Source organism: Heloderma suspectum, chromosome 10, assembly GCF_057233095.1.
Source record: "Heloderma suspectum isolate Gila_16-S chromosome 10, 16-S_ref, whole genome shotgun sequence".
Classification (NCBI taxonomy): Eukaryota; Metazoa; Chordata; class Lepidosauria; order Squamata; family Helodermatidae; genus Heloderma; species Heloderma suspectum.
The window spans coordinates 35,810,286-35,833,918 of record NC_139467.1 but is presented as its reverse complement, the minus strand read 5'-3'; the positions used below and the strand labels follow the sequence as shown (position 1 = coordinate 35,833,918).

Here is a 23,633-nt window from a genome sequence, read left to right as displayed (position 1 = left end):
GCAGTTCATGGGCTCCAGATGCAGCTCAGGAGATTTCGGCACAGATTGTTGATTCCGTCCACTGAGCTACCATTATGTGTCTGGCTCTGGCTGGTAGACCTCGGCATTCTAATAAAAAGAAAAAAACAGATCCTATGAGCCTGAAGTCTGTCCACCCTTGCTCTGAAGTGAAATACAAATTTTCAGTACATTTGCAGGGCAATCGTAGGCAACCTATGCATATCCACTCTGAAATAAATATTGAGTTCAGTGGGGCTTACTCCCAGGGAAGAAGTGTGTTTATAGTAGCCTTTCCCAACCTGACGCTCTCCAGGTGTGTTAAGCTACAACTGCCATCATCCCCAGCTAGCATGGTCAATGGCCCTGCTCTGTGGGAATGGTTGGGGTTGTAGACCAACATACCTAGAGTGCATCAGGATGGAGGAGACTGGTGTATAGGATAGTAACCTTAAGAAAAAAAGTCCTACAGCATAGCTGGCAGGGGAATGCTGGGAGTTCTAGGACTTTTTTCTGTCTAAACTTTCATAGGATTGTGCTCTTAGAGGGCATTGCCTCTAGGGAACAAGGACTTGATCCCCTGTGGTAATTGGTAAAAAGAGCTGTGATTCTTTCCAGGGAAGGGTCATGTGATTAATATGGTACATTTTGTGTTGATGCCCCTGGTTTAGACTGCTGCTACTTCCCAACATCCCTAGTTGTACCTTTTATGTAGAACTGTTTTTATTGCATTTTTATTCTGTCCTCCAAGGTCAGGAGTGGGGAGTGTGTGGGTCTCCAGATGTTTTGGCCGACAAGTGCCATCAATCAGAGCCAATAAGTTGAGTTAGCTTCGCCTGGAAGAAAGTGACTGATCACTCAGCCAGCTTTGAACCAAGGCTTCCTAAAAAGATCCAATGCTCCAGCTTTGGGGAAAGGCCATAGCTCATTAGTATAGTACCTGCTTCGCAAGCAGAACATCCCAGGTTTCATCCCTGACATCTCCAGGTAGCACTGGGAAAGTCCTTTGTCTGAAACCCTGGAGAGATGCTACTGGTCAGTACGGTCAGTAGTGATCTAGATGGACAAGTTCTGACTCTATATAAGGAAGCTTTCTGTGTTCCTAGCTTAGTTGCTACACACTGAAAATCGATGGATCGGACTAATTTAGCCCTTCTAGTCCTCCTTCCTTTTAAAAACATAATTTGCAAGGAATGGGACAAGAGATTATTAGCAGGAAACCATTCTGAAAACATTGCTTGTATAGTAAGTTGGGTCGTTGTAGCTGTTGTCATGGCCAGATCTTCATATATTCTGAGTGGCAGTGTTTTGATTTTTGATGTAACTATTCTGCAGCCTGTAGGAGTCGTATCAATAAACTAACCTTTGCACATAATTTTTGTATGGGGGTTCCTGGATTGTTGACTGAAAGTGGAAGTGACAAGCGCAGCCACAACCAACTGTGAGTTAAACAACCCATAGTTAGCCGTTACATGTGAACTGGGTTGAATAGAGGGTCGCTGCTTCAGTTTTAAGGATAAGTTTAAAATTCTTGTGTTTAAAGATTTAATTTCAGCCAGGTTGTTTAAAAGAGAGATTTGTAATATTTAATTTTTAAAGAGCATTTCTTAAATCATATTTTTATCGGCAGAGAAATCCTGCACAGCTGTTGGGTATGAAGGGCTTATCGGGAGTAGTTGCAGATCTATTTAATCGTGAATTGGATTTCAAACTGGGTTTAAACAGGACTGGAGTGGTGTGGGATTAATTCTAGGCCAGCCCTTCTAGCAACTTTGTGCTGATGCACTAACACGTTAAGAGTGAATCATTACTTTGCCATGACAACAGAATGTCTTGATTTTTAATGTTTTGAATATTTAAATAAAGGCTTTTCAGAATCCAGTTTAAGACTACTGGGTTATCAAGTAAGTGTGATCATATAATCTAATCACTCCTGGTGCATATCAGTGGCCTTTCCCCTGAGGGGACTTCCTATTGTTTCTCTGCATGAGTCACTGTTCAGGGTTTGCCTGCTTGCTTCTAATCAGGAGGCACAACCAGAGGAGTGGTTCCTGCAGAACCACTAGCATGGCCACTTATGCACTGCTAAAAAGAGGGAGAAACAGATATAGATTTCATAAAATGTGTATGTGCTGTGTGTGAGCGCGTATATTTGTAAATAATTACTGTAATTTAAATAGAAACGTAGTGCATCTCACCATAGTGGGGGAAAGTCTGTGTGCTTGCTTCTCAGTCTGCTGCCTGGGTGCTAAGTGTTGATGGGCAACTCTAAGACCCCTGCTGCTCTCCCTTCTAATAGATCTGTGTCTTTAAACTGGACTTGGACTAAAGGTCAGCCCTTCAAACAGTGTGCTTTCAAGTATTTATTTATTTATTTTATTTATTTATTAAATTTATTAATCGCCCATCTGACTGGTCACCCAGCCACTCTGGGCGATGTACAACACACCATAAACAATTTAAAACAGTAAAATTTTACCATAATTTTTTTTTTAAAAAAATACCCTAACCCACCCCAAATGCCTGCCTGAACAACCATGTTTTTAATGCACGACGGAAGCTCATTAAAGAGGGGGCATGACGGAGTTCCCTAGGGAGGGAGTTCCACAGAGTGGGGGCCACCACAGAGAAGGCCCTCTCCCTCGTCCCCACTAGTCTAGCTGTCCTGGCTGATGGGACAGAGAGAAGTAGAGGATTGTCCTATGTAAAGTAGAGCACATGGTCACCCTAACCCAAGACTGGGGAGGGAGGTCTTATTCTGAAGCTAGATAGTTTTCACATTTATGCATTGAAAAAGGCCCTGTCTACATGACACCATTTTTACCCTTCCCTCTATCGCAACTGTGCAGCATTTCAGCTTTGAATTAGCTTCTGCTGGGATACACTCACAATTTACTGTGGGCTTCCCCAACAGACTCCACCATGCCCTTTTTTATGCCGTTACACTTTAATGTGCAGCTGTGCAGTCCTGTGAGCGTGGGGGTGTAACACTTCAGTGGCTGTTTTGTATTTTAGGGGTTCTGTTGTGTCTGTCTGTCCCTTGTTAGGTACAAAGTGGCTGTTCTGTGCTCCTTCATTTCCACGCCATCTATTTGTCAGTTCCCCAGCCTGAGACTCTCGTGATGGCTTGCAGTCACTAGGCGTGAGCAGCACGTGCCTATCCATCGCTCCGAAATGGTGGCCAGAGCGAAGTTGGTGCTCCCCCAAGCCCTCCCCAGCCCTTGGGCACTGAGTCCAAAAGCAACTATTGCAAAGATATGAAGCTGCGAAAATGTGTGAAAATGTGATTAAATAAATGAAAACGCCTCTCTGTGCTTCTGTAACTGCGCAGCTGTGAAGGGACTGGGGGAGTAAAGGGGTGTCACAGAGCGACGCAAGCACTATGCACACCTACAACATGCCCACTGCAAAATACAGTCGGTTTGGGGAACAGACAGACGGCATGCAACTGCGGGAAACCCTCAGCAAACAATATCGCAGCAAAACACCTCCTTGGAAATCTGCATTTTCTGGGAGAAAACCACGGATGGCTGCGAAGTGGCAACTGTGTTATCTGTCCTGATGGGCTTTGACTCGCAGCAGCCCGGGCGTAAGAGGCTCATGTAGATGGGGCCAAAGTCAATCTTTTGGACTGTAGTAGCTAATTTTGCTTCCAGTTTTAATTCGGGGTGGGGAGGATGGGGCAGGGGAAGTGACCCTTAGATATCTGAAGTTTGATCAATGCTGTCCTGGGCATTCCTCCTTCTGGATTTCCCCTCCCCCCCCCCCTGGGGGATGAAAGAAGGGATAGATTGGTACTGTTCCAGCTGGTTAGCAGGAAGGGTGGGTCTTAATGAGTTTTCTGCCTTTTCTGGGCCAGACAGCATTGCCACGCACAGCACAAGCAACACACACTCATTCTGGGCAAGCGTCTGCTGGCTGTCATTGATGCAGTCCATTGACTGTTTGAAGTGGCGTGTTTGCGAACACTGAGCAAAGCAAACTGTTGCTAGTAAGACGTGGGAGCAGCAGTAGTGTTGTATACTCAAACGTACATTGGGCGGAAACAGACAGGTGTGGCTGAAGTTCCTTGAAGGTCCTCTAAGGCTCTTTTATTAAAGCCAACAAAGGTTTTAAATGAAAATGGCCAGTTGCCACATTGCTCCCAGTGAAAGATGAAGAAGCCCAGGAATGGTTTATAATGCCTTTTAGTTAACAAAGCTGTTTTAGTCAGGCAAGGTAAATAAAGGCTTTCGGATTGGACTTGATTCTTTGAATGCACCCTCAACATTGCTTGGTATAGTTGTGCTTGTGATCCTCCATGCTGAATGCAGCTCCCTAGGCATGTATTGTGTTGTGGCCTGGTAGGTGCTGAGCCACCACTACCTAGGGTGGCCACTTACGAATCACCAAAAAATAGGATGAGATCTTCATAAAATTCACACATGCACTGTATTTCTATTTAAACTATTAACATCTTACCATAGTGCAGAAGACTGTGGCCAGGTGATTTGTATGCCCGCCTGTTCAGTCTGCTGCCCAGGTGCTCACCGTGGATGGGCAGCAGTTCTTATGCTTCTTTATCTAAACCAGAATTGGACAGGACAGCACTTAAAACAGAGCACGCCTTCAAACAGAGGATGGTCCTCTGGCGGCCCTTCAAAAAGAGGACTGTCCTCTGTAAAAGCCGACATATGGCCAAACAGCTGCCATCCAGTATTGAAGCCCCAGCAAACAGCAAAAATGGGAGGCTTCTTGAGCTCCTGGAAGACTGCGATAGGTGGCTGATGGGCTGCATTTGGCTTTGCGGGTTACAAATCATGCGGGTCAGCGTATCCCTTTAAAACCCTGTCCGACGGGGGGCGGGGGGGCTTAAGGGTGGATTTCTTTCTCCTATTTAGAGCTTAGGATGTGGAGGTGGGGTTTTGAAATATGAAACCAGGAAGTGGAGATTATTCCATATGGATAACATGGAGTTAAAAGGGTGTGGTCTTGTGTGGGCGGGGGCGTAGATCAAGGACAGGCTGCCTGCTTTTGTATGTGGAATGTCCCAGGCTTCATCCCTGGCATCTCCAGCAGAGGTGGGGAATCTGTGTCCTTCCAGATGTTATTAGACGACAACTGCCATCATCACTGTCCACTGGCCAGGCTGGCTGAGACTGATGGGAACTGGTGTCTAGCAATATCTGGAGGACCACAGGTTCCCCACTCCTGAGTTAAAGGATGTCAGGTTGTAGGGCTGGGATAGGCCTTTGCCTGGGATCCTGCGGATCCACTACTTATCAGAGTAGACATTGCCGAGCTAGATGTGCTGATGGTCTGACTCAGTATAGTTTCATGTGTTCGCTTGTGCACTCTGTTGTGTTTTTAATGTCCCATACAGCAGGGGTGGGAAACCTCTTGCAGCCCAAGGGCCGAATTCAGTTGTGGAGAAGCTCTTGGGGGCCGCATTTCAGTGGTGGGCAGTGCCAAAAGAGTGGTGCCAAAGTTACATAAAATGCCAGCATATTGTAGCTAAAAGCTCATACTGCCAGTAACTAAGCTTCAGGAGAGGCATTTCAATCTTTTAGAATGGGAAGAAAACTGCACAAAAGCTGGGAAACCACCAAATGATTTGTGGTTGGGGAAAAGGGGATGTGGCTTAGAAAAGAGGTGTGGCCACCTGGGGAGCCCAGGAGGGCCAGATTTGACTTGTGGGTGTGAGGTACTCCTCCCCTTTCCTAGAAGGGGTGAGCCAAGCGATCTCTTTTCCACTTGGCTTCTAAAAAATGTGCATCTTGATAGCAACGTAAGAGACGTGAACTGTTTTCCTACCACCACCAAATGATTAGAATCGATGTTACAGAATGTCAAGGGCTCCTTGGAGACCTCTCTCAGTCTAATCCAGTAGCCAAGTCCAGACACAGACAAATAGATTATTTTCAAAGCTTTATTCCTCCTTTACAACTTAACAACTTTACTGTTAGCAACTAGATATAAGCAGCAGAGTACCTATGCCCTAAGTTGGAACAGTTGGTCCCCGTTTGAAAGGGAATTACTGGCAGACCCTGAACTTAAGGGCTAGGGAGAGTCCCTCCCCTTTTCCCTTGGATCCTCTGGACGCAGCCGTTGTTTGCGCGCCAACCGGGCACTACGCCTCCTTTCCGCACCCTCCATTTGGCGCCGCTCTCTGCGTCGGCGTCGCGCGTCCATCAAGTCTGCTTCCCACGCTCTGTCACTCCCAGGACTGCTATCTAAGCTAGAAATGCTGGTGGGAGGAATCTCCGTCAGCTGTTGGCCCTGGGAAAGACGAGCGCGCTCCTCTCCCAGGAGCAACTCCTCTTCCTCAGAATCAGAACTACTCTGGGATTCTATGGGCTCAGTGTCCACCCTGACACAGAAATGGCTTCCTGTTCTATTGGTGGATGTACGAGGGTGATTTTCTGGGTTTTAAACATAAGGTGTCAATATGGAGGATTAACAATATTTTATCAATAGCTCGGTATCAATGGTGGCTAATTAGTATGTCTCCTCTCCCCGCTTTTCCAGAGAGAAAGCAAAGGAAAGCTATCGATATGCAGCAAAGTGTGTTATGCCATTGGCGGAGCACCTTACCAGATCACCGGCTGCGCTTTGGGCTTCTTTCTGCAGATCTACTTGCTGGATGTGGCGCAGGTAAGTCTGACTGGCTCATGTGCTTGCGCTGAGGGGAAAAAGCAAGGAACAGCAAGCCCACTGTTGTGTCAGCTTTGCACCAGAGTAGTTTTTCTTAAATGTCAGAACTTAGGCCTGGTTCTGGCCAAAAGCCATGATGGATTGCACCTGCACATCAAACAAACAAACCCTAGCCTGTCAAGAAGGCTCTAACAAAAGATATTGTAGAGCTGGAAAAGGTGCAGAAAAGGGCAACTACAATGGTCAAGGGGCTATCCTATGAGAGAAGGCTGCAACAGCTGGGATTGTTTAGCTGGGGAAAAAGGAGGGTAAAGGGAGACGTGATAGAGGTGTACAAAATTATGCACGGTGTGGAGAATGTGGATAGGGAGACATTTTTCTCCCTCTCTCAATATACTAGAACCCAGGATCATCTCATGAAGCTGATTGGTGGGAGATTCAGGACAGGTAAAAGGAAGTCGTTCTTCACACAGCGCGTAGTTAAACTATGGAATTCGCTACCAGAGGAAGTAGTGATGGCCACCAGTTTGGATGGCTTTAAAAAGGGGTTAGACACATTCCTGGAGGAAAAGACTATCAATGGCTACTAGTCTTGATGGCTATGTGCTACCTCCAGTACCAGAGGAAGTGAGCCTGTGTACACCAGTTGCTGGGGAACATGGGTGGGAGGGTGCTGTTGCGCTTATGCCCAGTTTGTGGGTTCCTGGTCGACAGCTGGTTGGCCACTGTGTGAACAGAATGCTGGACTAGATGGACCTTTGGTCTGATCCAGCAGGGCTCTTATGTTCTTAAGGCGACTCACCTTGCCTTCTGCTTGGCAAGCTAGCTTGTTCTGTGCAGGGTTGTTGTTTTTTGTACAGAGCAGCTTCGCTCATGAGACGTACAGCCTCGACATGGGTTTGTTTCCTCCTGCTGCTGTTTTGTGACAGCTGGTCTCAGCTCTTGTCTTCTGAGCTATCCAACCCACTGGCAGCCATTCTGTATGCAGCCTGCTGTTTTTTTGTAAGGACCTGTGGTTTGCGGGCACTGTGAGAGATGCCCTGCTCCAATGCCAGTCTTAGATTAGTTCCCTAATTCACAGATCTTTGCAGATAAGCAAACCCTTCTAAATCTAGCTATTCAGGAAAGGAAGCTAGGGGAAAGAGAATGGCTTTGCTAAAAGTTCTCATGTGCTCCCTTCATGTTGCAGCATGATTAGTGTAGCGTAGCGTAGCCAAACCTATTTCAGCCCAAGGGCCAAACTCAATTTTGGTGGAGCTTTTGGGGGCTGCATTCTAATGGGAGGTGGGGACTGAAGGCAAAAGGGGTCAGGGCTTTGAATGATGGGCTTCGAAAACTGGCTGGCGAGGTTCTACCCTGAAAGATGGACTAAAAAAATTTAAATAAATACACCGAAATAAATAATCGATGCGACTTTGCCTTGAGATCATGGAGTTCTGCGCCTCCAGTCTTCAGTTGCTCTCCCTTTCTCCTTCCCATAGCTGGACCCTTTCTATGCGTCCATCATCCTTTTCGTGGGCCGCGCGTGGGATGCTGTTACTGATCCTTTGGTGGGCTTCTTCATCAGTAAAACATCATGGAGTCGCTTGGGACGCTTGATGCCCTGGTAAGCTAACTGTGTTGAAACCTGGGGGTTGTGGGGGGAGAGAGCGTGAGCTAGCAGAACGCCCTTCAGTATGAAGGGAAGTGTGTGTGTTTGTGTGTAGTTGTGAGTGGAGTGAGGACTTGTCTGTTGCAAGGATTCTGGGGGTGTATTATGTGTTTGTGCTGCCCCAGTGACCATAACTATCATGAATGCAGCTGCTCCTTATCGGTGAGTCAAAGTGCTGCAGAACGTCGGGAACTGCTTTTTTACATCTGCATGGTGCGGTGCTTGTAAGTTTGATGGGCCACGTCGAGGAGGCCATGCTGCACTTGGGTAGGCTGGGAGCCTGGCACAGGTTGGCTTGTCCTTCAACAGTGTTGTAGGTGACAGGGAGCCTATAGGGATTATTCCTGAAATGTCCAACTCAACTTGCACTGGCACTGGGCCTCGCTGGGTGACAAATGGACAGTGCGGGGGTGCAGGAGATATGCAAAACTGGAGGCAATAAGAACAGCATGTGTTGGTATATTGTTCGTCTTGTTTACCCTTCCTCTGGTTACTGAGTCAAACTGTTGGTCCAGCTAGCTCAATACTGCCTTTGTCCATGACCAAAAAAACATTGTCTAAAGCAGCAATGCGCTGTGATGCTTGTAGGCTACTTTCCATGTTTACCAGTGGTAATAACCCTGATCTGAGCCTCTGGAAACTGCTCGCGTGTGTGCGCACGCTTGGTGGAGCTGAGGGACACTGTCTGCTTTTATAGATAACAGAATATGTGTTGGAACTCTGACTACCTTCTTCTGCTGGCATCAGCAATAGCCTTTGCAGGTCATAGTTAAGATATAACACCAGCCTCAGCACCTGGGAAGTGTTTGCTTCCATACCCAGAATAGGGGTTAGGCAGAGAGGAACTGCCCAAGGAGAAATAAGAGGCAAATTTCTGCTGTGAGGCTTGATTATACCTTCCACCCTGTCCTGTTGTTGTTGTTGTTGTTGTTCAGTCATTAAGTGGTGTCCGACTCTTCGTGACCCCATGGACCATAGCACGCCAGGCCTTCCTGTCCTCCGCTCTCTCCCGGAGCGTGCTCAAGTAAAAGCCCTGGAATGAGAGGATTTGTTGCGTTTTTGCTCCTGGCCTTAAAGCCCAGACCTTGTAGAAGAGGCCCAAAATAGTCCCCCTTCTTGTCTTGCTAGGGTTAAAGGATTAGACAACTGGGTGGGTTGTTGCTTAGGTAGAATTGAATGGTGCTATTTGGGCTCAATCCAGGGCAAGCCTGGTAGAAGCTAGATAAATCTTATTCGCATCAAGCATAGATAAGTGAGACCTGCAGCAAAGAAATTACAGCATGGAGTACTCTTGTTTAGGATGCTAGCTAGCGCGTGCCCTCTTGGAATACTCCATTTCATTCCCCCTCCAAGCATCTGCCAGCATTTGGTAGCCACAGAAAATGCTCAGTCCTCATTGGGCTGTGGGGTTTTTGGGGAGGGGTGGTCTTCCCATTACATTTTTTTCTTTAAAATTTTTAAAATTTAATTTAAAAGAATGTTTGTGCTTCTGCAACCTTAAGGTTCCCCTGACCTTGCTGATACCTCTCTTTTGTGTGTGGGAGATGTCACTTCAACTACATGAAGTTACACATTTCCTTGAAGAGGCCACTTTGACTCTGTTTGCTCTGGGGACAGAGGTCCATCGCTTTACCCCACCCAGGATCTTGTTCAGTGAGAGCTGGGCAGTATGCAATTCCGGGCCAGGTCATCCAACGTCAGTAGAAGGCCTCTTCTCTGCCCTCAGTGCCACGCGTCCCTGGGTGAAGCACTTTCCACAGTAAAGAGTAAAATTGTAGGCCTATGGCTATTTTATAGACCATGACTATGTTAACATTTTTTATTGTGGAAAGGACATATATGCTTCCTTAGGTGGAATTAGCACTGACATTGCGCGCTCTCTCTCTGTCTGTCTTTCTCTTTCTCTCTCTTTCTCTTTCTCAAAGAGCCAGTTGTCTGAGATGTGCCTGAGAAGGCTCTGTTTTCCTGTCCATAAAGGAGGAAGAGAAAGGGCAGGTGTGGGAGCTGGGGACTGTGAGTTGAAAGGTGGAAAAGGGAAGGTCAGTGTAGTGTAGTGGTTACAGCAGGGCCCCCCAACCTTTTTAGGTTGGTGGGCAGATTTGGAATTTTGAGGGAATGTCATGGACACTCTCGCAACATGGCTGCCATAGGGCATGGATTGCCCATTCATAAAATGTTTGCCTTGGTGGGCATAGCCGGTCACAAGACACTCATTTCCCAGAAGGCAAACTGGTGAGACGAGAAAAGTAAGTTGCCCAAGAATCTAATACAAAGAAGAAGTGGGGTCTGAGCTCCCAAACACAAAATCACTTTTTTGAATCCAAATGCGCTTTGCTTTGCAGCACGCCTCTCAGGTTTTTTTTAAGTGTAATTTAAAAAAACCCTGTAAGAAATAAAGTAAAAATCAGGAGGGGTGCCAAGAGAAGTGGCTGCAGGCACACTGGTGCCCTTGGAGACCCCACTGTTAAGAGTGTGGGAGACTGGGAAGTCTCAGATCCAAATTCACATTCAGCCAGGAAGCTCACTCGGTGACCTTCCACCAGTTACTCTCTCAGCCTAACCTACATCACAGGGTTTGTGTGAGGATAAAATGGAGCTGGGGGAAACCACATACGCTGCCTTGAGTTCTTGGAGGAAAGGCAGGATATAATTAAACCGCTTGACCACTAGGGACCCCTCCCCAACCTGCTGGCTTTTATTTATTGATTGAGCCTTCATGAGTCACTCCACTTGATTTAGCAAAAGCCCATGATTGCCAGCATGAAAGCTGTGCTGTGGGGTGGTGATGGATTGAGGAGTTCCCTGCACAAGCCTCCCACACAACCCACAGACCTCCACATGTAGTATCATGATGCTGTAGTTCTTTACATTTGCATTTCAATTTTATTGCATATTTGCTGACCAAAATTCATTTAAAAACCCTGCCCCTAATTATTATCCTTTTTCATTCCCGTTCAGTTCCCCAACATCCCCTTTCTTTTAGCACATTTCTTACCATTTGAAATCCTCTGTAAAAGTTCCTTCCAATTTAAAAACTATGTATTAAAACAACAACAACAGAGCCTTTAACAAATTCAGTTACCACTCATAATACGCATCATGACTATGAAATTAAAAGGAAAGCTCAAACAGAAAAGCTTGAGAAAAAAAGATTGGTGTGTGGAAGAAGGTAAAAACACCACTGCAATGCTTTACTGGAAGTGACTTGCCATCCAGGGCAGGGGAAAGCCCAGGGTACCCCCCCAAAACACATTTGTTCAGTGGGGACGGAAGGTATCTGCGTATTACTATGCTGGCGGATGTCTGGATTGTGATGACTAGATTCAAGCTTGCAGATTTTCCTCTGCATTCATAAGGTCTAGAAACTCTCACACACTCAAAAGCAGTTCTATTTAGCAGGTTTGTTGTGGATTAGTACTAGATCACAACTGTGCCAAGTCACTGTCCTGATTTAACCATCTGTAAAGCAATTGGATTTGCTGAGTGTGGGGAACAGGGTGGTTCTTGGGAGATGAGAGATTTCTACAGTAAGGAGCGTCTGCATTACTCAGTCAGTTGTTAATATTACCATGCATAAGCTGTCTGCATTATTCAGTCAGTTCTTAATAAAACAGACATGGTAATGCCTCCCTGCCCAGCAGTGCCTGCTCCCTCCCTCCCTCCCTCCCACACACACGCATACGTTTAAAAGCTTAGGAAGACAAAAGGTATTGGTGTCTGGCCTGTCTTAAAGACGAGCAGAAATTATTGACTTCATCCAGCTTTGCCTGCAAATGATCCTTAGGAAATCCTTTGTAAGCAGGCTTATTGTGGAATATAATACTTTTCCTAGCTATGACATTGAGGGTTTCTAGGCCTTGTCAAGACAGAATTGAACTGTGACTTTATGTTACTCATACATGCCGGGCAGTTTATTGCACCTCTTGAGGCAACGCTGGGGACGAAGTGCAAGGCTTGCTGCTGCTTCATCAAAGTATTTGATCAAGTTGTGTTTGTATTTAATACAGTTTTCTCAACCTGGCGCCTTCCAGATGAGTAGGGTCTACTGTTCCCATAAGCCCCAGCCAGCACGGCCATTGGTTATGCTGTCTGGGGATGATGGGAGTTGTAGTCCCAACACACCTGGAGGGCGCCAGATAGAGGGATGGCTGGTTTAATAGCTTCCCGAAAACCATTGCTTCTCTGTCACTTTTGTACCTTGGGTGGCCGGTTGCAAAGTTTCTTCCTCTGGATGTACTGGAAGAGCAATCTTCTCAGAACAGTTAAGTCTGGCGATTCCTTATGCAAGAGGTCATGTCCTGACTGAGTCAGCTTGCCTCCCCTTAAAACTGCCCCACTTTCATGCACGTCTCTCCTATCACTGAAGAGTTTGCATGTAATAGCACTCCTGCAATGCACATCTATGTTTGGCTAGTCAGGAGCAAGTCCCACTGTGTTCTGTGGGGCTTACACCCAAGAAAGCATTATAGATTTGCAGCTTTGTAATATTGCCCACAGCTTCTATATCTGTAGCCTGGCGGCTCCCTTATTCTACTGGTGCTCAAACCATGTTCTGGGGGTCCTCAATTAGAGAATCAGTACGGGCAGACAAACCTTCCCTGAAAGATGGGATGCCCACTGCTATCCGTCTTCCCCCTTCAATGTGGAGTCACAAGGAAAGCGTTGAGTGTGTTCTGGGATGCAAGCTCAATTCACACCATGTGAGGACAAGGACCAGGAACTGCGTTCTGTGTGTGAACTGCGTGTGCTTTTCAGTGTGTCCCAGAATCTTTTGCTGATGAGAAGCCTCCCCATGGATGAGCTCATGCCGAAAGTGTTTCTTGAAGGGAGACATTTTTAATGAATTCCCAGGGGGAATTCTAACTAGCCCTGTTAGTCTATTGCAGAAAACAACCACAAAGCATCTTGTGGCACCCTAAAGGCGAACAAGTTTGTTCTATAGCCCACAAAAGCTTATGCCAGAATAAATTTGTTTGTCTTTAAGATGCCACATAATGCTTTGTTATTTTTAATTAATATGGCCTTATTACTGTGAAAGTTTTAACTGTCCAACAGGGAAGGAAGACTGTCTTTTCCAAATGTACTTTTAAATTTTTTAATCACAACCGTAGATGGCGTTTGGGTTTTTCCCCCCTTGTAGTTTCATTCTAATTTGAAGCTGCATTAACAAACTTCCTTCCTTTACCCAAGGAGCAAAACTTGTGGAAGAAAGCCCTTCCACACACGCAGAGGAAACAGTTAAAGCCAACAAAGTTATGTGGCCAAGAGTTGGCTGGGAGGAGGCAGAGGCGCGGCGGCAGTGAAGAGACTGCAGTGAACACACCATCTGGGCTCAGCCAATGCAGAGCCAGGGTGTGTGCGCACTGCTGCCTAGCCTGTTTCATACATCTCTGCTGATCACCGTGCCTCCGGTCGGAGGTTACTAGAAGTCAAATTGCTGAGAGACTCGGTCACTCTTGGGGAGGGAGGGATGCGGAGGACAGAGGAGTTGGCTGATCCTGTACTGGGGATCCCCAAAGGCTCCACAGTGAATGAAGTTTCCCTGCCACCCACGTCAGTTTGCTGATCAAACCTATCTAACGTTTGTAGAGGTAAAAGTGCTGGGAGGGGACAAAAAAATCTTCTGGAAACACTGTGTAACCAGAAAGCACTGAGTGAGTATACTAGGAACAGCAGTAAGAGGGGAGCACGTTGCACGTAGGAGGAGCATCTAGGCCATCTGTGATTTCCTCAGCTTCCTAGACACGTCATCGTTGCTTCCTGCGTCATGGGAAATGACAGACTGAGAAAAAATGTCTGTCTCATTTTAAAAGCTTTCTTTTCCGCCTGCCTGCCTGCCTTTCCCACTGTGTGCAGGATGCAGAAAAAGTTTCTCTCCCCCCCCCCCAGATAAATTTAACACTCAGCCACATGGTTGCAGTCCAGAAAGAGAAATGAGCTTGTCTTTCTGTCCTGCTGGAAGCCTTCCTGAGACCTCTACAAAAGTCTTCAACTACCATCCGGGTTGCCCATTCTGATCTGAGAGACTTCTACAGGCTTGTTCTGCAGACGGACCCCTATTATCTTACACTAATTTGACTGCAGTCAGAATAAATTGGTGATGCAGTCCCTGCCTCAGAGCCCTTACAATTTACATTAGACAATGTGCTTTACATGTGCTAATTTTGCACAGGAGCTGGTAATAAATCCTCCCCGGATAATGCAGGCGGTTCTGGTGCTTGAGGCAGAAAAGCCGAATGGCAACACGCACACTTAGTGTGTGTTGCAGTCCACAGAGAAGTTCTCCTCTGCAAGCCTCGCTGAAATGAACGGGAATTGCCCAAGAGCTTGGTTGTGTGCTGTTGTGTGACTCCTGCTCATTTCAGTAAAGCCTGTGCAGAAAGTCCCGGTGAACTGTGCTTCCTAGATCACATTATCTCTCTCTTTCTCCAACCTTTAACAGAGCCCAAAATCCATGTTTAGTTTTCAGTGTAAACTGGTGCTCCTTTCCATTATGCCTCTCTTAATTAGCCAGGAGATGGAAGGAGAGAAGGAGACAAGCAGTTTTTCCTGAACTGAGCATTAGCCCATCTCATGCTGGCCATGATATCAGCCTGTGCACAGCGCTGGGGAGCAAGGGTTGCTTAGCTAGATGCCTCCACTCTCCACGCTTATCAGCTTGATGGAGATAACACCATCTTTTCTTAATAACACTTAAAGCATAACCATAACCTCACCAAACCTTGTCTGTGGAAGGGTTAAGCGTTTGTCTCTCTCCTAGCAATTGAATATAAATTCCTTTCTTCTCTCTCTCCTCTATGTCTTCTTCTGTGCCTGTGTACTTCCACTGATAATGTATATTTGCCACAGAGGAAACCAAACAATGTACTTTGGTTTTATTGAGGACAAGTGGTAGAGGAGGCATTAAATGATAAAGGATCCAATTAAGGGGAAGAGTATTAGTCCCTGTGGTCTATGCTTCAGGAAAACTATTGGTTTACCGCTCTCGATCACCGTTTGTGAAGAACTGTGGTGTGCTGTAGATCCTTCAGTTTTGTTAATGAGATGTTAGTGAAACGGGACCTATTCCACAGTAACAGCTTTCCCACTGAAATGTGTATTAAATCAACATCGGCGTTCTCATTCATTATGTTAGGGCCCCACCACCACTTGTTACTTCACACAAGGGGCCCGGAGTTATAAGAAGTAGAAAAAATGGCTCCCTGGCATGCAGTCATGCTGGATACCTAAACAGTGGGGAGAAGAGAGTAAGAGACGATGTCTACTAATAAAAACCTTCCTCCATCAAGTAGGAAAACCTAATGGAGTCCAAACAACCCCCGTTTCCCTCTTAGACCCCCCCCCCCAAATTGGTGAAGGCTGAGGGCTGTTCATGTATACACTTCCCTCGTGCTGCCATGGTTGGAACGTTGATGGCAGAAGAAGGCCTGCAACTGTGAGCCCTCAACGAGACAGGCCTAGGAGTTAGGCTTGAGGCTCAGACCCTCAGAGGATGCCCGTCCTCAAATTAGGGATGCTGGAGAAATTTGAGATGGACTAAAATGAGGTTGGATTTCTAAGAATCCAACCTGCAGAATCCGCTGCGGAGTGACCCTCTCGGGCAGCGCGGAGTCCGTGGACTTCTGGATGATTTTTTTTACTTTCCCGAAATTTACGCATATAAATTCGTAGGAAAATACGTACGTTTCTGCTGAGGAAACGTTGAATGGAATGGGGCAATACGCTAAATATTACGTACTAAGGTAAATTATGTAGCCTTGAGACAAGAAGACTGAGGGGAGATATGAGAGCACTCTTCAAGTACTTGAAAGGTTGTCACAGAGAGGAAGGCCAGGATCTCTTCTTGATCATCCCAGAGTGCAGGACATGGAATAATGGGCTCAAGTTACAGGAAGCCAGATTCTGGCTGAACATCAGGAAAAACTTCCTGACTGTAAGAGCAATATGACAATGGAACCCATGACCTGGGGAGGTGGTGGGCTCTCCCACACTGGAGGCCTTCAAGACAAGGCTGGACAGCCATCTGTCAGGGATGCTCTGACTTGGATTCCTGCATTGAGCAGGGGGTTGGACTCGATGGCCTTGTAGGCCCCTTCCAACCCTACTATTCTATGATTCTATGTAAATATTTACGTAAATACTTATGTAATTATTTGTGTATTTTTCCGCATGGCGAAAAAAAAAATTTGCATCCATCTGTGGGCAGACAACGGAACAAAAGTCACCTGACAATCCACGAAACACAGATGGAGCGGATTTTACACAGTCCATACATCCCTACCTCAAATGGGATCTTTCAAGAAGTTGGGGGTTCAATTTGGGGAGTCTTCTGGGGAGAGGCAAATGGCTTCTTGATGGACATATGTCCCTCTTTCCTTTTCAACCTAGAAAAGCTTCCATGGTGGCTTTGGGGGCTGACGCAGAGAGGGAGCAAGCTTGCCCCCCCTTGGGCTCTGATACAATTGTGGCACTTTGAACTGGGGTGGGACGGGGGCTCTGAGCCCAAGGCAAGCCCCTGCAATGGCTCCAGGGTCCCAGCGGAAGGGGCGCAAGGTCACACATGAACAACCTTCAGCCCCTGAAGCCATCGCAGGTGCTGGACAGATGCTGCGGTAGCCCCTTTGCTTGTGCTGGCAATAACCCTGGCTCAAGAGGAGGGCGGATCGCCTGGGCTCAGTTCTATGGAGCTGGATATTCTCCAGCTTCCTCAGGGGCTGAAGTAAACAGCCGTTCTCTCTCCAGGGCCTGCCACGGTGAGCCAAGCCAGGGAGACCCGCTGCAGCCCCTGCTGTGGAGCCAGGCACTTCCCTGCAGAGCAGAGGGGCTGCAGTAGCGATTTCTGTTTGCCCACTGCCCCTCCGCCCACTTTCCTAGTGATTTTTGTGCGGCCCCTATTTACATACCTTGCAGATTAATCCACCAAAAGTTCCTAGCTTACAAAAGACGGGCATGACAAGCCACATGTACCTGAGTTTTTTGTGATTCAAAAAGGGGAAACGGAACAACTTTTGTCAAGCTGGTCACCAGCTAATTCTTAGTCACCAGAGACGACCAAACAAGTGGTGGTTTAAAAGTCTGCCTTATGGGATCATGTGTGTAAAATCCAGGGCCAAAGAATGCTAGTTAAATAATTCCAGCCTCTCTCCTTCTCTGTGGGTGGAGGAGATGGTGTTTAGTTCCTGGTTTCACTTTTCTTCTTTGACACGCACAGCATGTAAACTTTCCCTGCTTCCCTCTCTCAATTTTATTTCCTTGAGTGGACAAACCATCTTGCCCATCGCTTCACAACAGGTTTTTTTAAGCTCAGCGGGGTCTCTCCTGCTGCTTCACTGAAGGGGACTTGGTCTCTGTGATCAAGAACCCCTCTCCACAAAACTTTACGCAGCTCTTTATGCTCTTTGGAGCGTTGCCTCTTTTCCCCAACTCTGACAGGACTGGAATTATAAACTTTTAGGGCTGGAAGCTGAATCTGAACGTCATCTAATCCCTTAGAGTTGAATTGGTGGTTTGCACCACCATTTATTAGGAAGAATAACATTACTATTTGGCTGCAGTTTCAAGTCTACCAGATACTTCACATGCATCATGTCAGTATTTCCTTCCTTAAGGCAGGTCAGTATTATCCCTATATTTCAGATTGGAGACTGGGAGATGGTTGCTTCCATGGTGGAAGTAAGATTTAGACTGTGGACTTCCCAGTTCTTGTAGTCCTAGATGCTGTCTGTTACAGAGAGAGAGAGAAGTGTGGCATCTGGAGGGGGTTTGTTTGTGTTTCAAAGAGAAGTTAATATCAAATCTGTCCTGGAACAAGTAGTACTTAGTAGTGTGTTTGGTGCCACTGTTGCCACTGAAATGCTCTTCCTCGTGCTCCAGTTTGTGTCTGTGCTTCTGGCCAAGTTTAACAATGATGGGATACAGTGAATGGGATCAAAGCACATGCATGAGATTCCTACAAAAATTGATAGGGGTTCTGCAGAGGTAGTAATAGTCGATGAGCTACATCCCCTGCATTTAAAGCTGACTTAATAATATCAAAACTAGGACATGAAACACGTTTTTGTTTTACTTTTTACTTTTTCCAGGCCCCCAAAAGTATTAAGCCTTTCATTTTGCTTTAACTCTGTACAGGATTATATTCTCCACTCCCTTTGCTGTGATCTCCTACTTTATGATATGGTTTGTGCCGGACATCCCTCGAGGGCAAGTGATGTGGTATCTTTTCTTCTACTGCATTTTTCAGACCCTCGTGACGGTGAGTCTGCCTTCTTTTTGTGGCACAGCATGCATTTTGCTTTTGAGACCTTTCTCTTCCTCCACCACCGCTCCCACGGCTGCTTTGATGCTTTGCTCTGTAAACACCTTGCTTACTAAAATGCATCAAAAGGTGCACAGTGTTTTCTGTAAGGAGATGTGTGAGCATTCAGTGCATTGTATCAATCAGGATGTGACACCTGGTATAGAATTTGTATTCCTGATCTCTGTCCTGTTATTGTTTTAAAAAAGTAAGTTCGTAGCCCTCATGATTGTATAAAATTTGCAGTGAATGAAAATGGTCTAGGGCAGGAGTGGGCAACGTTGGGAGGCCCAGGGGCCACTTTCACCCTTGAACCCCCTCATGGGAGTGGGGGTACACACACAAAACAAAATAAGAACAAAAGCTTGCAAACAAGCTAATTTTGATCATTTTATTTGATGTTTTTTGTTTTGCTCCCCTGAATTGGGGTGGGGGGGCTGCACTGGTGAGCTCTGGACTGCATGTTGCCACCCTGGCAAAAGGACTCTAGCAACGCTAAGGAGGTGGGCCACTTGCCACCTCAACCTGTACTTGTCACATGGCACTATGTGTCTTAGTCCAACAGGTTTAATTAAATGTGTGTGTAGGCGGGGAGAGGAGTATCTTTGCCACAGGGAGAAATCCTAGTAGATCTAGTAAATGGTAGTTGACTGGATTTAGATTAGCCCCTGATTTTGCAGGCTGAGCATTCTCTGTCTAGCCTATCCTAGTTTTGAGTGCTTAGCCTCTCGAGGTCTGTCTAGTCTGAGTTGAGACGTCTGGCATGCATCCATCCCAAACCCTTGCTTAGCTGCTCTTCTCTGCCCTCCTCCAAAAATACCGTCCACCTTGCACATGCCCTGTCCTAATTGTATTTTGTAATGAATGTGTGTGGTGTCTCAATTTTCCTTGTTCCTTTTTCTCCTTTGCAGTGCTTTCATGTTCCATACTCAGCCCTCACCATGTTCATTAGCAGGGAGCAGAGTGAGCGGGATTCTGCCACCGCCTACCGTAAGAACCTTCCCCCTCTTCATGCAAAAGTGATGTCAAAATGCTTCTCTCCCTCTTATTTGGGATGCTGGTTCCTTATTCTCCTTGCTCCGTCTGGTTGGGAGCAAATGTGATCTTATTGTGTTACCTACTGGGAGGGCAGCATGAAATTTTCTCATACGTCCCATGTGGTACATGTGTAGGCTTGACAGTTGGGTGTGTGCCTCTGGTTGCTACAGCTGAAGGTTTGTAAGTCTGTTGATAATTGCATGTAGGTGTTGGTACCTGCAGAAAGGTGTACATTTCAGCACAAAGAACCTGCTTGAAAATGAAAAAACGTTTCAGGCCATTCTGTGCACTTCTTAGTTTTTGCTTTGCAGGGCCTGTTCTTAATGTTTGTGCCTACTGATCCTGGACAGGATGGCCACAGCATAAGAACGTAAGAAGAGCCCTGCTGGATCAGACCCAGGTCTCTCTTGTCCAGCATTCTGTTCACACAGTGGCCAACCAGCTGCCCATGGGAAACCCACAAGCAGGACATGAGTGCCACAGCACCCGCCCAAGTTCCCTAGCAGGTGGTATACACAAGCATACTGCCTCTGATACTGGAGGTAGCATATAGTCATCAGGACTAGCAGCCGTCAGTGTCCTCCTGTGCTTCTTCCTGGAGAAGGCTAAGAGCACTCTGGTCCTGCTCAGTGCCTATCAGCTGATCTGATATGTGCTGGTAACTTCCTTGGCTTGCCACCTGCTCTCTTCTAAACTCCAGCAAGTTCAACACCCTTGAGCTCCCTGGTATGGGAAGGGATGTGAATGAGCCTGTGACTGTACAAATGGCTGCTTTTATTTTTATAAACTGTCCAAAGAGGTTTTGGCTATTGGGGGGTATAGAAATGTAATAAATCAAATAATTTATCCTATATTCACATTTGCTTAGGGCTGTTCTACACATAAAGCAGAATGGGTGCATGCGTGTGTGTGCTTGTCCTTGCGGAATGCTTCTGCATGTATCAAACAAATATACTGAAAAGAGGACCAGGGTAAACCCTCTTCCCTGATGTGCTCTTGTTACAGACAGGTTTTTTTTTTAAGGGTGAGCATTCAAAAAATGTGGCACATGCACACCCCTACCTTGCTTGCAAATTCCCTGCATGTAATAAATGAGCCCTTTTAGTGTAGCCCATATCCCGATGTTTATTACATGCAACTAATTTTTCCAATGAAAGGAGCATTACAAGTTTAAATCCCTCACTCCAGCTACAATGATACAGTCCAGTATTCTACCTCGTAATGTGTAGGACAGTTCTTTTTAGCAGTAGGACCTCAGAGCTTCAGACCAGAGATCAAAACATAACCTCACTCACAAGGGGGTTTTGAGCCCTTGTAAGTAAAGGTTTTGAGGCTTGGAAGCAGTCCTGCCTCCTTCCCCTGTTGCCTAAGGGTTGTAATTCATAGCCTGCATGCATCCAGTTTTCCCACTTGACAGAACACTTGCCTAGTGGCTAGAAAATGGGAGATAGGGGTGAATCCTGTTCTCTGGCACTTGGGAATATCCATCTTAAATATATACTTACTAGGAAATTACTTCCCAGGAAACCTTCAGGAGGCGACGAAGTCCTTTTTGCAAAATGCACCCAGTCAGTTGCTGAGTGAGCTAAACCACTTGAACCAGAAATAGTTTAACTGAGCACTCAAGTGGTTGACCTGTTGGCCCAACTGGGGCTTGCACAGACCGCTCCTGATGAAGGTTGTCCAAGCAGTACACTTCTTGAGCTGACCACAGTTTGTGTGTGTGTGTGTCTTTTTCTTGCAGGCATGACGGTGGAGGTGCTCGGAACTGTCCTGGGAACAGCCATCCAAGGACAGATCGTGGGCAAAGTGGACACACCATGCATTCCAGAACCACTCCTGCTGAACATTGGCAACTCTTCTTCAGTGGTCCTGGAGGAAGTCAACATCACCCATGATACTGGCTCGCTCACGGATACGGTACATAGGCTTTTTGAGAGCTCCCTGATTCTACTTTAGTGCCATAATAACTCTGCAAAACAGATTAGTCCGAGAGCACAGATATGGCACATACCGCTTTTGAGAGCTCCCTGATCCTACTCCCTGATCCTGCTTTTGTGCCATAATATGGATAATATTATGGTTGGGATAATATAATAAGGGACTAGCGGGAGTTCACGCCCCAGAGCTGGGCTAAGAAGAAGGAACCCTTCCTCCTGCTGCTTCATCATACTGTTCACCCAGTGGCCAGGGCAAGTGGCTGCTGATACTCCCAAGCTCAGGGGTTGTATGCCATTGAGTATCAGCTGCAGGAGAACAGCCATGGGAGATAACTATTGCATTCATGTCCTCCTTGTGGGCTTCCCAGAGGCATTTGGCCACTGTGCAAAACAGGGTGCTGGGCTTTGGTCTGATCCAGCAGGGCTGCTCTAATACTATTTTCCCAGGCCTGTTAACCCTGATTGAATTCATCCCTGCTGAATTCATCACAGTCTCTAACGTGAAGATGCAGGTATCAAACATGATGCCATTGCCTGAGCCCCACTGACTTACAGCTTCTCTTTTAAAAGTTGTTCTCACAACAGAGCATTTACTCACAATTCACTCAGTGCTTATTGGTTTTCCCTCCATTTCACTCCGCTGAAGTCCATTGCAGGTAGTAGCAAAGGAAAAAAGGAGCATTTGTACTCTTTCCCCTGTAAGAAGAAATACGTGTAGGATGTAAATCCCTTTGGAACTGCAGTCTATTGGAGTATTCTTTGAAAAGCGAGGCACAGAGTTGCTTGAATCAGATACCTGATTTCAAATTCTGCCCTTGCTGTAGACCCATGGCATATAGACACATTGCTCAGACTTGATTCCTAATTTGTAAGCCTAGTGCCATTTACACAAAGTCATGCTCCTCTATGCAGTGCTTGATTTCATTTGGAATAACTGCCACTTCATGCAACTGTGCTCATGATTGCTTGCATTGAAAGAGTAAAATGTCCACTTTCTCAAAATGCTTTGGGTAATACAGTGTGGCTAAAAAGCTAGTGTAGTGTGGTGGAAGGATATTATATGGGATTTGAACTTAGGATCTTCCATCCAACGATGAGAACTGTCTATGAGAAAGTTCATTTACTATGTTATAGATATTTTATTCCATCCTTCGATCAAATTCCCAAGGCAGTTTACGTAAAAGGAGGTTCTCTCAGACTAATCTGTTTTGCAAAGTTATTATGGCACTAAATCAGTGCTTTCATGTCTTTGGACAAAGGGCAGGACACAAATGTAATAATGATAACTAAAGGCCATTGGCTTTTTCTGGAGCAAAGAATGGAGCTCTAAATTCTGCTGTCTTGTGGGGCAAGCATGCAACGGCACCCTTCTGAAAACTGGTCTCCATTTGAAGCCTTGCATCTCATCTGAACGTACCTCTTTTTTTCTTCTTTTTCCCATCCTTGTACAGAGAAATGCCTACATGATTGCAGCTGGTGTCATTGGTGGGATATACATTCTTTGTGCTGTCATCCTGTCTGTGGGCGTGCGGGAAAGACGAGGTGAGCAAAGCGGATCAGCGCACATGACTGCTCCAAAGTGGGCGGAGGAGAAGGGCTCCAAAAGGGAAAGGCCAGGCACAATTTGTCCAGGAAGCAACTTGCATGAAAATGAGGTGGATATGAATTGGATTGTTTAAAAGTTGGGAACTGAGGAAGCTGCTTTTTATGATGTCAGGCCATTGGTCCCTCTCACTTAGTAATGTCTGTTCTGACAGGCAGCAGTTTTCCGAGGTCTGAGATGTCTTTCCCAGTCCTACCTGGGATTGAACTTTGGACCTTCGGCATGCAAAGTGCTTTACCAGTGAGATACAGCGTGATTTACCACTGAGATATGGCCTCCCATAAGTTGCATAGGCTTGGCCAAACCATGCCTAAGATAGCATGAACAGGATTCACCTTGCGTACTTCCCTCTTCTTCCTTTTCTTCCTCCTGCATTTCAGTTTACTCATCCAGATTCTGATGTGAGAGAACCATAACTTTGGTTTGAATAAACTAGCAAGCTAATCTATGTGAAGCATTCTGAATACTCTAAACATG

At 46.2% G+C, this 23,633-nt stretch overlaps 1 protein-coding gene across 1 annotated transcript in view; it reads left to right on the top strand.

Moving 5' to 3' along the window:
- MFSD2A (MFSD2 lysolipid transporter A, lysophospholipid) overlaps positions 1 to 23,633 on the top strand; it is a 43,505-nt gene that overhangs the window by 4,474 nt on the left and 15,398 nt on the right. Inside the window, exons 2-7 of the mRNA XM_084815961.1 lie at positions 6,505 to 6,630; positions 8,112 to 8,236; positions 18,410 to 18,533; positions 19,487 to 19,565; positions 21,358 to 21,533; positions 23,005 to 23,095. Of these exons, the coding sequence (XP_084672087.1) occupies positions 6,505 to 6,630; positions 8,112 to 8,236; positions 18,410 to 18,533; positions 19,487 to 19,565; positions 21,358 to 21,533; positions 23,005 to 23,095 (721 nt within the window). The remainder of the gene's footprint in view (positions 1 to 6,504; positions 6,631 to 8,111; positions 8,237 to 18,409; positions 18,534 to 19,486; positions 19,566 to 21,357; positions 21,534 to 23,004; positions 23,096 to 23,633) is intronic.